The 20,494-nt window shown below is 37.5% G+C and overlaps 2 protein-coding genes across 2 annotated transcripts in view; one reads left to right on the forward strand and one right to left on the reverse strand.

The window, feature by feature from the left end:
• LOC139734000 (polyamine-transporting ATPase 13A3-like) overlaps positions 1–4,596 on the reverse strand; it is a 45,502-nt gene extending 40,906 nt beyond the window's left edge. The window contains exons 1-3 of the mRNA XM_071644807.1: positions 4,294–4,596; positions 2,268–2,369; positions 201–368 (exon numbers count right to left, since the gene is read on the reverse strand). Coding sequence (XP_071500908.1) covers positions 201–368; positions 2,268–2,327 — 228 coding nt within the window. The 5' untranslated portion in view covers positions 2,328–2,369; positions 4,294–4,596. The remainder of the gene's footprint in view (positions 1–200; positions 369–2,267; positions 2,370–4,293) is intronic.
• A 2,510-nt stretch (positions 4,597–7,106) lies between these two features.
• Positions 7,107–17,416, forward strand: LOC139733959 (RNA polymerase II subunit A C-terminal domain phosphatase SSU72-like). Its single transcript, XM_071644772.1, has 5 exons — positions 7,107–7,202; positions 10,942–11,085; positions 12,803–12,942; positions 14,147–14,265; positions 17,315–17,416. The coding sequence occupies exons 1-5, from the start codon at positions 7,123–7,125 to the stop codon at positions 17,414–17,416; spliced, it is 585 nt and encodes a 194-aa protein (XP_071500873.1). The 5' UTR covers positions 7,107–7,122.
• Positions 17,417–20,494: the final 3,078 nt, after the last annotated feature.

Consider the following 20,494-nt stretch of genomic DNA (forward strand, 5'->3'; position numbering starts at 1 on the left):
ACACTAGTCTTAAGCATTATTTCTGACTTGTAAATCTGTGAATTTATCCTTCAAAAATACTACAAAACATCAAGTATTAACTAAACATAAAAAATAAATGTGACAATGCATGAGTGATGCATAATTGTGTTTAGACATTTTTTGTGGCACATCATGAAGTGAGCATCTTTGGTCTAGTGGTAAATTTTCTTGGAGCTTACAGTGAGAAGCACTTTGGTGGCGCTAGAAAGATCACATGGGGATGATGTACACCACAGACCCCACTCTGGTTTCCAGTAGAAGATGAGCTGAAGGACTCCGACAGACAAGATGGACAGAAGAACAGACAAGGCCACTTTGGGGATGCTGCGTTTGAATCCTTGGCATTGCTATCACAGAGAAATTTGAAGCAATTCAATTAGAAAGGGCGGAATATGAAAAATAACATAAAAAGAAGACATTTTAGATATATAATATGAAAATTGATTTATTGTTCATTTTAACTGAGATTTAAACAAACAAATGTTTGATTGAATGAATTATTGAAGTTCAGAGGTATCTGTAGTATGTCAGTAGCTTGTGTACTGATTGATACAAGTGAGTTTTATCTCTTCCTGACACAAGGAGACAGACAAGACAAGCTTGATTTATGTCAAAAGACAAATTGTATCCTATGGCCTGAAACATCATATAAATACAGTGTATTTGTACAGTACACTTGTATGTCCCCCCAAAAAAACTTACAATCAGATTTTCGCATTGATAACACCCAATATGATTAAATTGTCTAAATGCTACTTCAGGGTCTTAGAATATAACATTTTAGCTCTATTTTGCAGAAAACCCCATTCGATTTGGTTAAGCGGTCACAGAGAAATGTGGATTGTTGTAAAGCGTGTCATGAGTCTGATTCTTCCAAGTTTAGCACTTTGATCATCTTGTGTGTGAATACAATAGACAGAACTTGGAGGTAAGAGATTCCTGACATCCTCTACAAAATTCCTCTTTTCTCTTTGACCACTGAAGCAAATCGAATGGGGTTTTCTGTAAGATGTGGGCAATGAGTTTTTTTTTTTTTTAATTTGTATAATGTTTTATTAAATCATACCACAAACATAATCAAATTATTTACAAACGATCTGTAATGATTAGAAAAACTATGAATAAAACACACACAAAAAAGAAAAAAGGTGACAAGACGTTGAAAATACACTGTAACCCCCAATATCGAGTAAGTAATACACGTGTACCAAGCCACCGACACAATAAATAGACTACATACATAAACTTAAACAAATATATTATTATCACAAAAAGGGGTTCTTCAAACTGACACTGGACTGGCAGCCCTGAATTTGTATTTAGATTGATTCACTATTTTTAAAGATATCATTGCGGAGGGTCCCGTTGTAATTTCTTTTTAGACATACGTGTATGGTACAATGCTTTATTATAAAATCATAAAGAAAGAAACATTGCATTCATGGGGGGGGGGGGGGGGGAGGGGCAATACTTCTGTCTGTTCCCCTGCCCCATTTATGATGAAACTGAATACCCTACCACTTGCCAAATGTGAATGTGTGCATCCGCACATGAGCTAACAAGGGTAGGCTAGTGTTGAAATGTATTTATTGGAAAATGGAGAAGGGTACATCAATTAAGAAAGTCTTTCCTGTTCAACTAGTTAGAGGTGGTCTCAATGAAACAGGGAAAATATGGGAAAAAATAATAATAGAGAGACTCTTTATATAAAGCACACATTCTACCTTAAAAAGATACTCATGGTACTGTGGAACAAAATATTACATAACAGAGTATCATTCATAGAATATTATAAGAACAACAAGCAAACAAACAATATACGTACTTGTACATACATGAACAAACATGTTTAAACAATTGTCAAAACTGTTAGCCAGTGTTGAGGTTGTTTTTGAAAGCGTCAATAGAACATGCTTGCCGTAGAGATATTGGAAGGTTGTTCCAAAGTTTTGGGCTCATGTTATGAGAAAGCACAATTCCCCCCCCCCCCCATGTTTGATTTGAGGTACTTGTAATTTTTGTGAGTTCAGTGAGCAAAAGAAAAAAAAAAATAACCAATGTAAAATTAGCACAACTTCTCAACAAGTTTACTAAATCATGACAACAATTTGTTTTTATGACTGTCAGAAATAATCAGAAGCAAAAAAAAAAAAAAAAGAACCAAACAGACATTTACTCTTGTTGTTCGATGATGATGAGATTGTCTTTTATTTCATCATATATTCACATCTTAGCAGCAAACTTACCAATTCATCTTCTGTTCCTTGATTCAGGATGTTAACTTGCTGAGCACTGGGCTTTGGCATCTTGCACTTTGCAGCCTTGTGACTGAGGTGAGGATTCGCTATCTGTAACGTGGCACAAGCCAGACAAAGTTTCTAGGTTGGATGATTCAAAAAGCTACTTCTACTGTACGAAACAGATCTGAACAAATACAAGGGTTGTGAATCAAAAGATCTACATGTGTAACGTTACATGAATCAATCAGCATGAACAGGATAGGATCTAACGTTACTTAGACTGAAATCTAGCAAGAGTTTAGAATCTAGTCAAGCTCAAATCAAACATGTCAGATATAAATATCATCATCATCACCACTCGTATTACTTGTATTGTAGGGTTAGGCTAGTAATGTAACGTTAGATTTCTAGACTAATTATTTACCTACCAGTAAATATTTTGGCAAGAGTTCCTTTTGCGTTGGGACAGCCACCAAAACTATACTGTAAAACGAGGAATGTTCGCGTGCATTTTAATTTTACTAATTTCGCGAGCGCCAAGATTCGCGAAATTTCTCATATCTACAAAATACACTATGCATTGTACGCAACTGGCAATTCGCGAAAATTTCTTGCCACAAAAAAGGCCGTCAGCTCAAATTCGCGAAAATTTCGTGCCGCGAATATATGTTTTACATACAGTCAGTAGGCCTAAATGAGTGCTCGCATCCGCATGATCCGTGCGTATCGCAAAGGTTAGACTAGAGTTGTGTAGATCTGCACTGACCCACTGTTGTAATGTTTGTTAGTGTACCGGTAATTTATCTAATTGGGGTGGCTGTCCCAAAATGAACTCTTTCCAATATTTTACCACATTCTAAATACAGTAAATGTACGCCCCCTATGCTGTCTACAATGTAAATTTATAGGACTGTAGTGACCTTGCTTGCACTTTTGTATCATTTGTACATGTAGTTATTACATAGATCACTATTGGGTCAGTGACCGCAGGTTATTGAACCAGGAGCCGACCTACCTCCTTTGTTTCCATTGCTGGTGTTTAATACGCGCGTAGTAGACGCACGCTGTGATCTTAATTGCCATTAGCAAGTGCCAACATTCATCGTTTTATGTGTTCGCCACACCTTCACTAAGATCGTGGACCAATCAGTAATCAGCATATTTTTACGTTAACCAATTAACATTGTTTTTCTGCAGTGGTCACCAATTGTTGAGGTCGCGATCGTGTTGTCATTTTTGGATATCCCTCACTCTACTTGTTTACTCTTGTTTTAGTGCTCAGCTCAGTCTCGTGGAGTCGTATCACATATTTCTCAAGTCGCGATATGGGAGTTTAGTCATCGTATCTAGATTATATTTCGGGAACCTGTTTACTTTCCTCTTTCGTGGATGTCTAATTGGATATCTTGCAAGTTGTTCTAGTGTTTCGGAATATTCATTGGATTACCTTTTTTCTATGCAAAAGGAAACGCGTTATTCTTCTTTGTTTATACCGGGAGTGTGCAATAACTCTGGACGTAACCATCGCGGTTATATTCGGCTAACGCGTGTTGACACTGTAAAACTGTAGCATAACCACGCTCGCTAATCTAGTGGTGACGTCTTGTTTTCGCCCGGGATCTTCGGCAGCCATCCTTCGATCCTTCGTCCGTGTCGTCAGTCCTGTCTACTCACACAGTCATCTAACGCTAGAACCGCCACGGTGAGTAGTACTAGTAGAGTGTATGTTAGACATTAACTCAATATAATCAACCGATAATCAACCGTTACTACAGGACAGAGCCCTAACATTAACAAAGTTAATTATTATACATGATGTACATACAGGTCTTCTGGTTACTAAATTTACATTGTAAAAACTTAACAACAGTCACACGTTAGAATAGAAGAAGTTTAGAACTCTAACGTTATAAATTATGTAGGATATGCTATCTATCAGTATCAGTCACGAATGACGGAATGATTTTCAGATGCATAACACAGATTTTATCATTTATAATAAAAAAAAAATTGATGCGATGTGGTGTGTTACCTGATCGGAGGCTCGTTATAGAAGTCTACGATGTCGAATTTCATGGTATCACTGTCACCTCCTCATTGTGGATGACAGTGGACGAAAATGACAGTTTTCCTCGTCTGTTCCGTGGTTCGCCTCACTTCTATTTACCTCTCTACTCAAACTGAATCGCTAACCCGTTAACCTGTTAGATCTACCGTCTTTAGTCATGTGCCTTCCGTTTGAGTCCGATACTAAAAGTAGATCTTTCGGGAAATATTCCGGTTCAAGAGACGGCTGACTGAGTTCGCGTTGCACTCATTCAGTCAGTACGCTGGCGAATGGGCCATGTCATGCAGCTCGTCTACGTACCTAATGAATCGAGTCGGTAACCGTGAACCAACTCGGGCCTGAATCGACACGAATGCGCTGTCTCGTACGACTCTACACGCACGCTGGCCACAACGGCCACATCCACCCGGACAGCACATCCCATCCACTACACACATACACACACATACACACACGCACATAAAAACACAAACGCACACACAGAAGAGTGCAGGACAACTCGACCTTTGTACAGATCGACATACAATGTACGATTCATTTTGTGTTTTATAAACTTCCAGATTTACTGTGTTCTTGTGCTTTTATAACAATTTAAGGTTTTGAACAATAAAGAAACTTGAAACTTGAAAAACTTGTACCAAACGCAAAGTTTACAGATACAAACCTCTTTGTAATGTAGCCGTATATTTATGTGTGTGCGTATGTTGTTTTGTTTTTTACTGTTTGGGTTCAAGGGCGATGCATGCTTGTACTGTATTACTAGTATGCCGAAAGCTCGAGACCCTAATCTCTATCAAAACTTGCTCGTATTGGTGCTACAAGTGAAATTAGTGTTCGAAAAAAAAAAAGAATTCTCTCATATTCAATTCTTTGATTTTTTAATTAGATCGTTAATTCTTAGTCTTCTCTCTATAATGTGACATCAGGGGCGGATCCAGGAATTCCGTAAAGAGGGGGCGTGTTTACAAAATTAAAGGGGGGGGGGGCGCACGCACCCCTCCCCCACCCCATTTTTTCTTTTTATTTCTTTTGTTTCAACAAAAAATAAAGGAGGGGCATGCGCCGGTTGCGGTCCTCCCTGGATCAGCCCCTGGACATGAACTCTTGCCAATTCAGGAATAGCTCAGAGTTACAGGCCCTAATGAAAATATTCATTTTGTGATATTTATAATCTTTAAAATATTCATGTTATGTGTGTCTTACGTGAGGCAAAACCAAAGAGTAAGGAAGCTAGCGCTGAATTATGCTATTTGGGTATAAAACTAAATGCAAAACTTAATAGATTTTTACTTTTCTACTATAGACCTAACTATGACTCATATGTCAACTTTCCTTGTACTCTGGTTCGTTCTTTTTAGTTTAATACGAATGCCTTTATCATTCTGTTTGAATATTATGCCATGTAGGCCTACTAATGTTTCCTGTTTCGACACACTTTCTTTTCCCTCCTCCTCCTCCTCGATCCTCCTCCTCCTTTTCTTCTTCTTCTTCTTCTTCTTCTTCTTCTTCTTCTTCTTCTTCTTCTTCTTCTGTACGCCATAACCTGGCCAAATAAGGATATCTGAGTTAATCATGAATATATACCCACTGAAAACAACAATTAGTTCTCAATATCATAGTTATACAAACTTTCTGCGAACAAGCTGACTGCAGCACTGTTGTAAAAACCTCCTTTAGTTGTCATGATAATGTAATCATGCCGACAACAAATGCAGTCATCAATTACTGTTATACTTCATCTGATTCGCATTTAACACATCGACTTTACCCCATGGAAATTGTGAACCACTCGCGGTGTATTAAAATGCAAAAAAAAAAAAAATGAAAAGTTCGAGGGCGAATATGTACCCCCTCTTTTAAAATATTTTGTATGTAAACACTATATTCACTGTGTGCAAGAGTGATGTAAATAAAGTACCATTTTGAAAAGTCCAAAAGTCTTCTTCTTCTTCTTCTTCTTCTTCTTCTTCTTCTTCTTCTTCTTCTTCTTCCTCTTCTTCTTCTTCTTCTTCTTCTTCTTCTTCCTCTTCTTCTTCTTCTTCTTCTTCTTCTTCTTTTTCTTCTTCTTCTTCTTCTTCTTCTTCTTCTTCTTCTTCTTCTTCTTCTTCTTCTTCTTCTTCACTCCGCTCTTATACTGTCTAGGGTTAGGGTTAGGGTTAGGTCGTTTTCATAAATTTTATTCATTGATTTTATTCAGAAATCAATTGGACCAATCAATGAATTATGGGGACACAAGTGATTTCGTTTTCTTTTTTTTTTAATCATTGGCGTACCTTCATGGACGAATCTAAGTTGCTAAAGAAACCCACTTTCTACTGTTTATATTTCACTCACTGACCTTAGCTCTCAGACTTTTATTGTTGATGGTTGTTTTGGTTTTTGGCGTGTTTCTCGTTGTTAACTGTCAGTCTTTGTGCCAGACTTTATGACATCTGTATTCCTTTCTTTTTTTTCTATGCAATACCTTGTCTTGTAATTTTCCTTTCCATCCTCTCTTATTCCTCGTCTCTTCCATATTATTTTTTAGCTACGTGTACTCCCTTTCTAGAGTATCTGAAAATTTTATTTGCTATAGATCTCCAGTGATAAGGAGCTGAATGAAGACTAAATAGGCAACCTCAGCGCCACATTTCGCTTGTTGCTTGATTCATGTGTTTTCGTTTGTTGTACTCCGATCCAGGGAGGTGAGTGTCTCACCTCCCTGTCCGATCCGAGCTCCCCTTATAGCTAGCTAGCCGAGTACGCGCTGCTGAAATTTAGTCTTAAATATTCTGTATTCCTACTCGCGAAAAAATGTCTAAAATGCCGCTGAAATTTGCCGTAGTGTGTTCAAGTAATCAGAATCGCAGTATGGAAGCCCATGCTATTCTCGGGTGAGTAAAACATCATCAGTGTCTGTTATCAGTACCACTAAATTGCACTAGATTTTAAATGCAAACCACTGACTACACGTGTACTACTACTAGCACTAGCACCAAGCACACATCTCGCTCCCCTCCCGGGCCGGGCGGGCTCGGGCGCTCCGTTCGCGTTCGGGCCAGAGCGACGGCTCTGGAGTCTGGAGCCTGTGCCTTGAGGGTGTTTCACAAAGAATTTAAATCGATCTTTTCTATATTAAGTTTTTCTATATTAAGCACCATGCCCCACCTGGGGGGCCCCAGGGGTCCCCCCTCCTGTAAGGAATCTTTACAGATTTTCTCTAGGTCTGGAGAGACTGGAAGTGATTGAGCTAATAATGAGTCAGTATATTGATGACTGTTGTTTCAAGTTTGATCATGGGAGAATCAGGGGTGCCCTCCCTACTTCCACCCCCTTGGGACCCAAGGAAGCGGGATGGAATGGGGGGTCCAAATGCGGGCCTAAAGTTTCATCTTTTTGCTGAAAACAACATAATGGATTTTCACCAAAGTAGCATTCCCATAGGGATAAGATCTCAAAGTGTTTGAATGGGCACCATGCTTTCCTTGGGGGCCCCAGGGGGTCCAAATCTCCTAAATTAATGAATTCATATTAAATAATAGTTTTCTCTGGTTCTAATCAAAAGTGATAGGGCTTTAAGTCTTTTTTCCCAAGCTGCATAATCCAACATTCTAAAGTACAGTGTACTTGGCAGGTATTTTTACCAGTGTGATGGAATATGTAAAATGGATGCCATGCCCCCATTCTCAAAGCTACCCCCACCATAAGTTTCCAATGTTCTCAGGTAAGAGTCTGCAAGAATGCATGGAAGGTGAACTTGCGATACTCGGGTGAGCGTGTGATTCGCGGGTCTCTTGTATTCTTTCACCCTACCCTTGTCTAATAACCACATTTTTCACAATCTTCTTTCATTCACACACATACACCCTCATACATATACGCAAGTGCGTGCGCTCACCCACCACAAACAACACGAACAACCCCAATCCTCAATCGCTCCCGCGACTCGGTACAAGCCAAGAGAAAGGCGGAAAAAGTATTATCTTTTCAAAGATATCATAGAAGAACTTACTGGTTGCTATGAGATAGCTACGTGTACTGTGTAGACCATGCTACAATCTATATTCAGATCAATCGCGGCGCTCACTGCTGTGAATGTGTGTACGGTGCTGTGCTGTCTGCTCCTGCCTGTGCAACACAGTTATCGCAGGGTGAACTGTATAGTGTAGCTGCGATCGACATAATTCGACAAGTGTAAAAGTGTCAAAACGGTAAAAATTCCTTTTTATACTGGCCTTGAATCTCACTCAGATGCAAATATTTGAGGCTTTTGATGGGTTGGACATTAAGAGTGAGTTTGTGCATGTTTGGAGATCATTTGACAAACACTGAAACAGGTGTGAAAGTACACTAGCGCCGTAATTTCCATGGTTCCATGGAATTCTTTATAATGAGGTTCCATTATGTAACAAAGCAATCATGACAATTGAATAACTATGATCATGATGATTACAACAACCAACAACAAGTAACGACAACAAAAAGAAATAAATGAAAAAGGGGAAAATACAAAATTATTACAATGTATCAAATCTATCCTATGTCCTGTTTCAGTGTTTGTTATGAGGAGTTGAATCTATTAATTGGGAATACATAGAGAATAAATCTGCACTTTAATTAATAAATTCTTTACCTCTTGCTTGAAAAAGTCTCTTAAATTTGAACGTGGATGGATTTTTCAGTTTTAATCAACAATTTCCTTTTAACAAGCTCTGAATCATAGGCATCACATTCTCTCCTGTCGTACAACATTTTTCTTGCATTTTTCACAAGTTCTCATGCAGTTCAAGGAGTAGGGGCTAGGGGCATATAACTGCCAGAAACAACTGGGAGTTTGCTGAAGTTTCTGCATCTAGATCTAGTGAAAGTATCATTGTCAGGTTTGGGGACAAAATGTTCAGATATTTTTCATAACACATATCATCCTTAAATATCCTATAATTTATGCAACTGCTTGAGTTTTTCTAAATGAGATTCCAAACATCACATGGCCAATGTCCCCAAACACAGATGAAACCTGTATGGTCATGCCTATATTGGGATCAGAACTCAAATCATTGATTTTCGAAAAGATCGGATCACCTAATTTGTCAGTGTTGACAAATTCCAAGTCTAATTGTGTTTGAATCCAGAGCATTTTTGTGTAATGATGTATTATTTGATAATGATTGTATCTGTTTTACATTCATATAGCTGATTCCGGGTGCATGCACTGGTCGGGGAGGAAGGTCTCGAGCCTCGGTGATTAAGTTTGCTTTTTCCTCCCCTGACAACCAGCAGCATGCACCTGGAACCACCACAATTTTTATATCATGTATTTACGATTTTGTGTTTGTATTTTATGTCAGCTTGTATTGTATATTGTATATTGAATTGCCGAATAAATAATAATAATAATAATAATAATAATAATAATAATAATAATAATAATAATAATAATAATAGTAATAATAATAATAATAATAATAGTTATTTAAATCAAAATTCCACCCAAATTCATTTTTCATAAAAGATTACATACATCTATACATCTGTATTCCATCACCTTGATGCTGACATACAAGTAGGCTGTACATACATGTTAAGGGTAGCAATTATTCCCCTTGCTTTCTGAGAGCAGTCCGTCAAGTGCTCTTTCATTATGCTTGAAAAATGAATTTTTGTGGAATTCCCTTTATATTTTCTCTATATTGTTGTCCACGCATGACATCATTTAACCTAACCTCTAGTAGTCTCCTTATCCAGCAGTTCCAACACCAAAACTTTAAGAATGCATAACTTTTGCATCGATTGTCCGATTTTCCTTAAACTTTCACTGATGTGTTCTACTAATGTTGCTGGCACTTCCATTCAATCCACATTTCTCTGGGTTTTGGTTTCCTTCGATTGAAAATAATACAGTAAGGAACAAAGGACTTTTTTCTGTAAATTTTGATAACAATTTGAGGTGGATTCTGAAAACGTGAGATAAGATTGAAAAGAGAAACCAATGGCATACCATAATTTCAAGTCAATCTTGCAATTGTGCTGTATTGCCAAATGCAAGGCAATGAAAGATTTGATATCACATTTCTTAATTCTGTATATTCATATTGCATTTTAAGTATGAAAACCATCTTTCCTTGTCATAATATTAGAACAGATGTAATTGTTAAAAGATTTTTTTTTTTTTAACAAGTCATCATATCCTCAGCAAAAACAATGCCAGACTTTGTTCAGATTTGAGTATGTTTTGTGCATTTGGTGTTTGTTTGTTTGTTTGTTTGTTTTTTCCACAGCTGCAAATGTCAGGTAAAATTGTTTGCTGATTTGAAACTTGTTTTTGTACATTTTGCAGACTTTCCAATTTCTTTGGTCCGGCATTAATTGTATCTGTAGACAGCAAATGATATGATCATTTGTTCATTTTTGTGCTTTGTAAGTTCTGTTGAAGTCTGGATGATTTGTAGATCGAACAGAGGCACCACATTTTGTAGGAATTTGGAAATTTGCATAATTTTGTAAAATGTCATATTCGTAAACAATTTTGTCTAGCAATGACAATAGTTGTTTATTCCTTGCATTTAAATAATTTGAACACTGTGTTATTTATAGTTCAGTTATTTGTTTGTTTATTTGTGTTTTTAACTGTAGGAAAAAAGGGTTGAATGTGAAATCCTTTGGAACAGGTGCTACAGTAAAACTTCCGGGACCAGCGCCCGACAAACCAAACATCTATGACTTCAAAACGACGTATGAAGACATGTATCAGGACTTAAAACGCAAGGACAGAGACTTGTATCCTCTTTACACTGATGGGATGCTTAGTGGATGGTTTTGTTTGGTCTTATACAGTGAAACTCCCACTTCAATGCAGATGTGTTCATTAACCAAAGTTGCATTGTATGCAGAACTAAACAATTCGGAACAACACAATTAATTCAAAAGTGATTCTGAATGATATGACCCACAATGATTTGCACTTTGGTTTCCTTTCGCAATGTTCTCAAGGTGTCATGTTCTGTAATGATCCCTGTAAGTATAAATAGAAACCAATTTATTTACTGCATCCTCAAGTTTATCTCAGTCTTTGAAAGCTGTGGTACTTGTTAGTCTAGTGGATATGTCACCTGTCTAGCAATTTGGAGGTCGTTGGTTAAGTCCAACGCAAGAATACTGTGTCCATTATTTTTGTTGTGGCTACTCCTAAAACACTGAATAATCGGTGCTTGAAGGGCATCGATGAAGGGCAATCATTAATCAGTTGCAATGAAAAATGACTGGATGCAAGAATATGAATTTAACCCGTTGAGGACGGTTTCATTTTGCTACGACATGCATTTCCCAGAGGCACTTGCCCGAGTATACTCAGGATTTGTCCTCAGTGGGTTAAGACCAGTCTGATAGTCCCATGGACATGTATGTTAAAACATTATGCAGCAAAGAGCATATTTTCTTGGTGGTATCTGTGACCAATATCAATATTTGATATGAATTTCTTACACTCTTCCCTTCCATTATTTTTTGGTTATAATTTTGCAGTACTAAATTATAACATAGGGAAGGGTATGTACATTGTAGGTGCTTTGTCTATTTTATGATAGTATTGCTCTCACAATAAAATCCAATGACAGCAGTGATACTAGAATGGTCTTTCAGAACAGACAAATCTCCCATGTTGAATGTTACAGAAAAAAAGTGTTTTGAATTAGCACACATTTTTGTGCAGAAACAGAATGCTTATCCCATCATACTTTCTCATTTATGCTGAAGATACAGTATGTAGCTTTTTGTTGTCTGAAGTCTCCAGAAGGTACAACAGCGGCTGCCATGGCATCGCATTTCTTGTGGGCCCTCTAGCCTCTACCAGCTTCATTTTCTTACAGATTTCATTCCAATTTGCTGGGGAGGTGTTTAGCATGGTACATTTGGCTATTGTTTTGGTGACAGCGCCCTCAGTGTTCTGACTCTGGTAAGCCAAAAGGTGAATTGATGGAATCTCAAGACTTTAAATAGCTTTCATTTTATTCCTTAGGTATGGTATGTAGATATATTCTAAAGTGGACTTTGATAGTAATTGTTTTGTTTCTCTTTAGGTACTTTGGATACTGTTTTGTAGATGACAAGGAATTACAGTCAGCTCTTACTGAGCACAACTTGAGTTGCACATATCAAATATTTTGCCCAGGGTCAAAGCTTGTACTTGAGTCCCAATAGATGAGGTTCCATTACGCATACATGTCTGCCTATCACGGGGCATGGGATGTAACGCTTACATGCTTGCCCAAGTGTATGGGGGCCTCCATAGGCAGTTTTTGCCCCACAGCATGGCTTGAAGACATCATTGGAACCTCAATACGGAACGCTCATATAGTTAACTGTTTGATTGTATTCTTTTTCTTCAGTGGCTGTTTTTGAATACTGAAGGATGTATGCTGACTGTTGTCCAATTTCTTGAGAATGTTTTGAATCCTTAATTTGTTTATTTCTTCTGCATGGTGATTGGTGGAACCAGATACACCCAGAACGGTATTTTGCATATGTTAGACCGGAACAGGAGATTGAAACCAAAACCGGAGAGATTCCAGAGCAGCAAGGAAAAGTTTGACATCATCTTGACTGCAGAAGAGAGAGTATATGACCAAGTGCTGGAAGGTGGGAAAAATCAAATATAAAGGTTTTATGACATACAAATGCATGTTGATTTGTGTTGATTTGTGATACCCTCTAAGATCACTTTTGTGGTGGAACGAATATCTACAAATAATCCATAAAGTATTTAATTATTTCTTCTATTTTTCTTTAGATTACTTGGATAAGCCCACACAAAAACTTCCAAACCAAGATTCTGATAGTGACCTCATCTGTCAATCAATGCTGAAGTACTAATATGATTAACAAAAGACATTGGAATGCACCGTCCACGAGGCCGAGCATAGCTTGCATGTTCCCTCGCCATGTCTTTTGTTAGTCACATTAATATCACAGAAACATGCAACTTATGCCAAGTCGAAAAAAAAATTGCCAGGAAATTCTGATTTGAGAAAATTTACAGTGACACGACATTCGCTCCTGTGATGATTACTCCGGTCATATTTTCTCCAAGGACTTAGGGTTAGGGTTGTGATTGGGTTTTAGGTTTAGTTTAATGTGAGGAATAGGATTAGGATTAGGAGTAGGGTTAGTGTTATGATTGTGTACATAGAATTTATGTTTGGCTTTAGTGTGCAGATATTTCATTGGAGCAATTGTCACAGGAGCAAATGTCATGGAACTGCTACACACACTGTTTATGACATAATACTCTCATACCCGCTGGCCATAGTGTCAGTGTGTGAATGGGGTGTTACATAAACTGTACCCTAGTATGCTTGTCTGAAAGTATTAGCTTGTGAATGGGAAGTTATACTCAAATGTACACTGGTCTTAGGAAAGCAAGTGTCATAATATGTCAAGTAACAAAGTAAGATGACATTCCCTCAATTTGTCGCTGTTATGGTAAGGGTTATATCATTCCCCCTACTTTTTGAAATACAGTTCTTGTAGGTATTCAGCCAGGTGCTCTTTCACAATGCTAGAAAATTGAAAATATGTTGAATTTTCTTAATATATTCTTATATAATATTTCAGACATGACATCACAAACTGTACAAGTAGTAGTCTTCTCGTGATGATGGCGGTGCCAAAACTTCATTCTTCTAAAAATTCATAACCTTTGAACAGATTGTCTAGATTTTCCTCAAACTTTCACTGATATTTTCTTCTAATATTGCTGCATTCACTCAATCAACATGCATTTATTTGCTTTTCATTCTCCTTTAATTGCAATGATCTCCATCTCCGCCTTCTTGCCACCAAGATTTTGATACCAGAGAAGAAGAGACCCAAGTTCCCGTGCACGTCATCAACATTGACATCCAGGACAACCACGAGGAAGCAACGATCGGGGCATTCAGATTTAGTAGTCTCGCCATGAAGGTACATTGTAAATGAGTCTTAAAGGGATGGTACAGTTTCAGTTGAGATGGGGTTTTCAGTTTTCAACGCTTTATGATGATGATTTTTTTCAGATAATGACAAACCCCTTATGTAATTTTAAGTAGCCTATAATTCTAAGAGGAATTCAAAAATTGTTTGGTGAAAATTGGTATTGAAATGGCTGAGATATCAAAATGATAATAAAGGGATCCAAATAAAAGGTTGGACCCACCTTATATTCGGATCCCTATGTTTTACTTTGTTTTTGGATATCTAAGGCATTTCAAAACTGATTTTCATCAAATAAATTTTGAATTCCTCTTAGAATTGTATGCTTTTTAACATTTTATGAAGTGGTTTCAAAGTACACATATCTCACAGAAAGTTAAAAGCTGAATACTCACGTCAACCAATACTATACCATCCCTTTATGCCGCCGCACACTATACGACTGACAGACGTTAGATCCAAAATAAATCACAATAGCCTCTGAATAAAAACGCTTGTTTTAAATTTCAGATCCAAAGTCTGTCAATCGCATTGTCGTGAGTTGTATAATATGCGGCGGGGTTTAGGCTCTGACTAAACCTAACTGTACTTTGTTCACCTTCTCAAATGGCACAGTGTGTCTGGTTGATACAATGGACTCCCGTTATGACAAAGTGTTCGGGACCGGCAGTTTTCTTTCGTTATGAGGTTATATATTGAAATTTTGTTATAATCAAACAAAGAAACACTAAAAAACAAAGTGCGGATAATGTTGTGGTCTGAAGTTTTACTTCATTGTAAATTGAATTTCCTTATAACCATGTGCGTTATAATGAAATTCTTGTTGCAACGGAGTAAAAATTCATGTTCCAAAATTATCATCTAGATCTCTTTACATATTGTTTTGTTTGGCTTTAACAAAATTTCAATATAACAAAGGAAAATTGCCAGTCGCGAGGACTTCGTTAGAGTGGGAGTTGCCTGTACGGAAAATATCAGGAAAATAAAAAGAAATATCATTTCTTACAAGAAGTACACATTTCCTCCTCTTGACGCTGACACAAAATAACTCTACCTGACTACCTCTACTTGTTTTTTGAAAGAGGTAAGCCAAGCGCTTTTTCATCATGCTAGAAAAATGGCAATGACAATGATAATGCATCGTTGGTAGTCCACCAGCATGCTGATCCCACCGTGTCCAAACATTAACCAGCCACATTTATCAAGGCAAGGGACTGCACAGTACTAGTTGAGGTGAGGATTCAGGTTTATAATTTTTTTTTTCATGAGATAATGAGAAGCCTCTTATGAAATATGAAAACCATGTAATTTAAAGAAGGATTCAACATCTATTTGATTAAAAAAAGGCCTTGAAATGGCTGAGATATGAAAAAAAAAACACTTTCCTAACAAATATGACAGGCCACAATTTTTATTAGGATCTCATTGTTTTTCCTTGTTTTTAGATATCTCAGTTATTTCTAAACCGATTTTCATCAAATAAACTTTTGATTTCCCATAGAATTGTATGCTCTTTAGCATTTCATAGAGTGGTTTCTAAATATCTTGCAAATTATCTCAAGCTGAATCCTCACCTCAACCAGTACTGTACAGTCCCTTTAACGATTTGCACTCTAAAGCTAGAACTATTCTCTTCGGAAAATGCATACTATATATGTGCATATAACATGCATGCATATTAGGCACCCAAGTGTGTGTGAGTTACAGTGCCATGTGAAGACCAATCTACTGACTTTTGTGAATTATACTTGGGACTCCAGACATAAGGAAGTTCTTGATAACTTCAGTTTTCTTTTGTTGCATTGAACTTTTGCTATAGGCAAATGTTAGTAAGTATGTTAAGGTATAAATAAAAATATATGTGTAACTGAGTTATTACTTTGTTGTAACAAGAAGTTTGTAATGACTGTGTTTGTTATAATGGGAGTACACTGTACAGATGACTGTATGTCTGGCCTTTAATTGTATCCAGATAGTTGCTTTTGTAGTCGGGACAAAGGTATTACTGTAAAACACGATATACTCGCGGCATGAAAATTTTGCGAATTGGAGCCGACGGCCTTTCTGGCAGCATGAAATATTCGCGACTTGCCACTGGCATCCAATGCATAGTGTGTAGACAAAAACTTTGGCGTGCATTTTAATTTCGCGTATGTTACAGCTCGCAAAATTCGCGAAATTGAAATGCTGGCGAACTTTCCTCGTTTTACAGTACCCTGGATGTGTCCCAATCAAGAGGTGGCTACTGTTATTGTGTTTCATTGAGCCTCATATGATATTCTGGGGACATGTTAAGCCAGGCACAGAAAAGTGAAGGCACTTGACATTGAATCATGTGGTCCACATCAATCAAGGAGTCGCGTATAGTTAACAAAGTGCCACCAGCAGCAGTATTTGAAATTCAATGCTGACTCTTCATGTCTATTGAGATTAATTCTGGAGCCAGATAGCTTACATACTTCAATCTAGCAGATATACTGAGCTGTATATTAACCAGTATGAGTAAGAGATGCAGCCTATCTTTCAATACTATGCAGACCTAAAGATTTCAAAGATTTAACCATATGAAAGGATTTGATCTGGAATAGACTGCCCATTCAAGGATTTGAAGCACAACAAGCATTAACCCGTTGAGGACGAGTCCCGAGTTTACTCAGGCAGGTGTCTATGGGAAATACATGTTGTAGCAAAATCAGTCTGTCCTCAACAGGTTAAGTGCTCATACATATATTTATATTTGATGATAAAATCTTTTGAATTACATTGATTTGATATAAGAGTCAAAACCTGATGGTGTTGATGATTACTGTCTAAGTTGAATGAAAGTTTGTGTAACATTAGAATTTGCACAATGTCCCCAGTGGGAAAAGTGAAATAATGATAATGAAAACAGCATCTTTAACGCAACCTTGATAAAGTTGCCAATTTTGAGCACAGGGGAATATACATTGTAATTTGAATGAGGTGCTAATGAATGTTACTTTGAAAATTACCATTACCACTCAAATTTTCACCACCTTTTTCTTTCTAATTCACCCAGCTGGAAAGTGCAGAGGATCTGGAGAATGAAATTGACGAGTTAATACAGTCCTTTGAGCATGAGATGAATATAACTGTCCTTCACACTGTGTGCTTCTACTGAAACCTGTCGCGCCTTTCAACAGAAGGATTTGAGCTGAGTGTGAAATGGACTGTAGTGATGTGTCAGCCGGAGCCCGCCTCTCCCTTGTCCGTAGCGACATCTTCACCCATGTCTCACGTGGCACCACCCGCTGTTTCGTGGAAAAGGTTATGGCATCGGTCGTCCGGCAGGATCACGCTTTTTTTTTGGCTCTCATTGTGCTTTGAGGAGCATGGCCAGGACAGACCAAAGACAAGAAGGAGAAGAAGAAGAAGAAGAAGGCTTATTTGTCTCTCAGGTCTTGGTTTTGCAGCAGTGTGATGCTGGAACGGTTGCTGTATTAGATAATGTGCTTAGTAAAAACTGACAGACTGACATTCCATCAGAGTGTCTGTACTTTGAGGTAACCCAGAAGCCATGGACTACCTCAGAACTATTCTGACAGATTACTTTGCTGGACTTTTTATCAGTTTATACACCCAACAACATTTTCTCTACAGCATTTTATGTTGTGGATGATATCTCAATAAGACATTACGAATGAATGGTTGTCGTGTTTTTGTGTACACTCATAGAAACTATCATATGGTATAATGCACTTTCAAGAACTGAATATTAATGGAGGTTGTATCATATGGGAGAATGTCCATCATTGGTCAGGTATTGATGCTCTTATTAAAGGGGATGGCTAGTAACCGATCAGTGGGAATCAGTGGGAATGATGAGGGATGATTGTTCCAATCCTTGTGGGATTCATTTAAGAGTACATTATGTATCTATTGTTGTGTGAAAATTATTTGCTTCAGAATGGTCTCATATTCAAGTAATGTGCAGATTAATGCCCTGTCACTGACCAGGCACGCTAACCTGGAAACATTAAACTGCACATTACTTGAATATGAGACCATTCTGAAGCAAATAATTTTCACACAACAATAGATATATAATGTACTCTTAAATGATCCCACAAGGATTGGAACAATCATCCCTCAGCATTCCCACTGATTCCCACTGATCAGTTACTAGCCATCCCCTTTAAAGTTTTGGTGATACATTTTGTATATTGTCTCGTAGTTATCACATGATTGGGTGAACCAGTTCATATATTCATTGATCAAACGAAGATGAAAGCAATCACAGGTCAAAGAACCCTGAGAGGAGATCGAAAGATGAAAATCACTTCAGCAAATTGCACGCAAAGTGGAGAGGTCACGCTGGCTGTATGGAAAACATGACTTAAATTCATGGCTCCACCATGCAGGATACAGCATACTATCTACCTATTCAGACACATGTTTTGTAGGAGAGAGTGTGACTGATTCATTGGCTTTGATTGACAGATGCTTCCACTCCTGCATTAAATTCATAATTTCCCATTTGGGCAATTCCGTGGTTAGTAACGTTACATTTAAAGAAATTTAGATATCTTTTTTACTATTAAATCACCATTTATTAATTTCAAGTCAAAATCATGTTAAAAACATGTTCATCCTTCCCAGGTTTATGATACAGAAAAGAATGAGTACAATCCAATAAATATTAGAATTGCTATGGCAACTAAAAGGGCTGGTTAGTAACGTTACAAAAAAAGGACATGACAAAAAAATCAATGTCTTGTAACAAAAAGTGTGCAAAAATTCAAGTTACTTCAAACAAAGTGTTGCATTAATTTCAATTACCCCTGGTATTGCATTATGACAAATGTTCACGCAAATATTTTTAGCAGTTCGACCGATAATTTATTAGCTAGACCCCCAAATGCATGGTTAGTAACGTTACGGTTTAATAGTAACGTTACATTTGTCCGGAGTAATTCCGCAGGTCATTTCACCCTTTTGTAATTGACATAATGTCACATGACTTCTGGAGTATTTAAATGTATTCATCTTTTACCTTTTAGCAAAATTTTGGGAAAAATTTTCAAAGCAACCCACTGTAATTTGCATTTAAGTGAATTTCAGCGTCCCCAGTCCCACATGTACATTTTAAATGATAGTTTTAGATCTCGCAAAATCAATAAATACGAAAAATAAAATCTACTGAATTTGAAAGACCTTAGTGATTGGTGAACATCCATGGCATTAGTTGGAGTAAGATAAAGAGGCACATTTCTTTTATCCATGTCATGTCCACCTAACTGCGGAATATTGTCCATTTGCAGATGAAACAAAAGCCCAGCTTTAATGCTTCAAAATAGTTCTAGAATGTAAGGAATAGAAACATCCAATGTAAAAATGTTAATCAGTATAATCAATGTTAAGTATTGTTAAATATAAAAAATGTGAACAATGAATATGATAAGACTCTTTCTAGACTAAACCATTTACAGTTATGGTTTACTGAGAAAAATAGTGATATCTCTGTATATTTTAGGCTTTATTGCAAAATTTGTATATGGTAGGATGTTTTGTGATACAACTGACCTACACATATGCATCAAATGTGATAACTCGGAACATTTTTTGAAGGCGCATGGTCCCAGTAGTGTAGAGGGCGCTGTTGATGATACTGTCGATCACCGTCAGCATTGTACAAAGATTGCCGAAGTTGAGCTGTCATCAAGAGTAAAGCGCATAGGTGTTGCTAGGTAGCATTGCCTTCCTTGTCTTCTCTGGGCATCACACAGTCTGTAGTAATGTCAGGGTGCATGCATTATCCTTCTTAGTATGACATCACAAAAGAAGTTTGTTAAAGCTGTCATCCCCCTCTGCCGAATCAAGAGCGGAACTGTGATCGGACACTGACCACAGTGGATCGGACTTCTTCGGACTCGGGGGAAATGGGTCAAAGCGTAAGCGCTAAAGAGGAGTCGATAGCCTAGGTCTCTATAGGAAACTTGTGCCGTGTGCCCGTGTACGCATTCGATTAAACCACCGGGACCATGTGCCTTTATTAATAAGTCACTGCTCCTAATGATAAGCAGTACCTTTAAGATGGTGTAGGAGTCCATTGAAAGTAGAGCATTCTCTCCCCCCCCCCCCCCCATCTCTCTTTACACAATGTACACACTCACAGACTTAAAAATAAATTGAATATTTTTACTGAATATATTTAGTGTGGTTTATTCAGTGAGATAATTTACAAATGCATGTACTACAA

Source organism: Diadema antillarum, unplaced genomic scaffold, assembly GCF_040938485.1.
Source record: "Diadema antillarum isolate AM-2024a unplaced genomic scaffold, OU_Dant_1.0 seq00000507_RagTag, whole genome shotgun sequence".
NCBI classification, from domain to species: Eukaryota; Metazoa; Echinodermata; class Echinoidea; order Diadematoida; family Diadematidae; genus Diadema; species Diadema antillarum.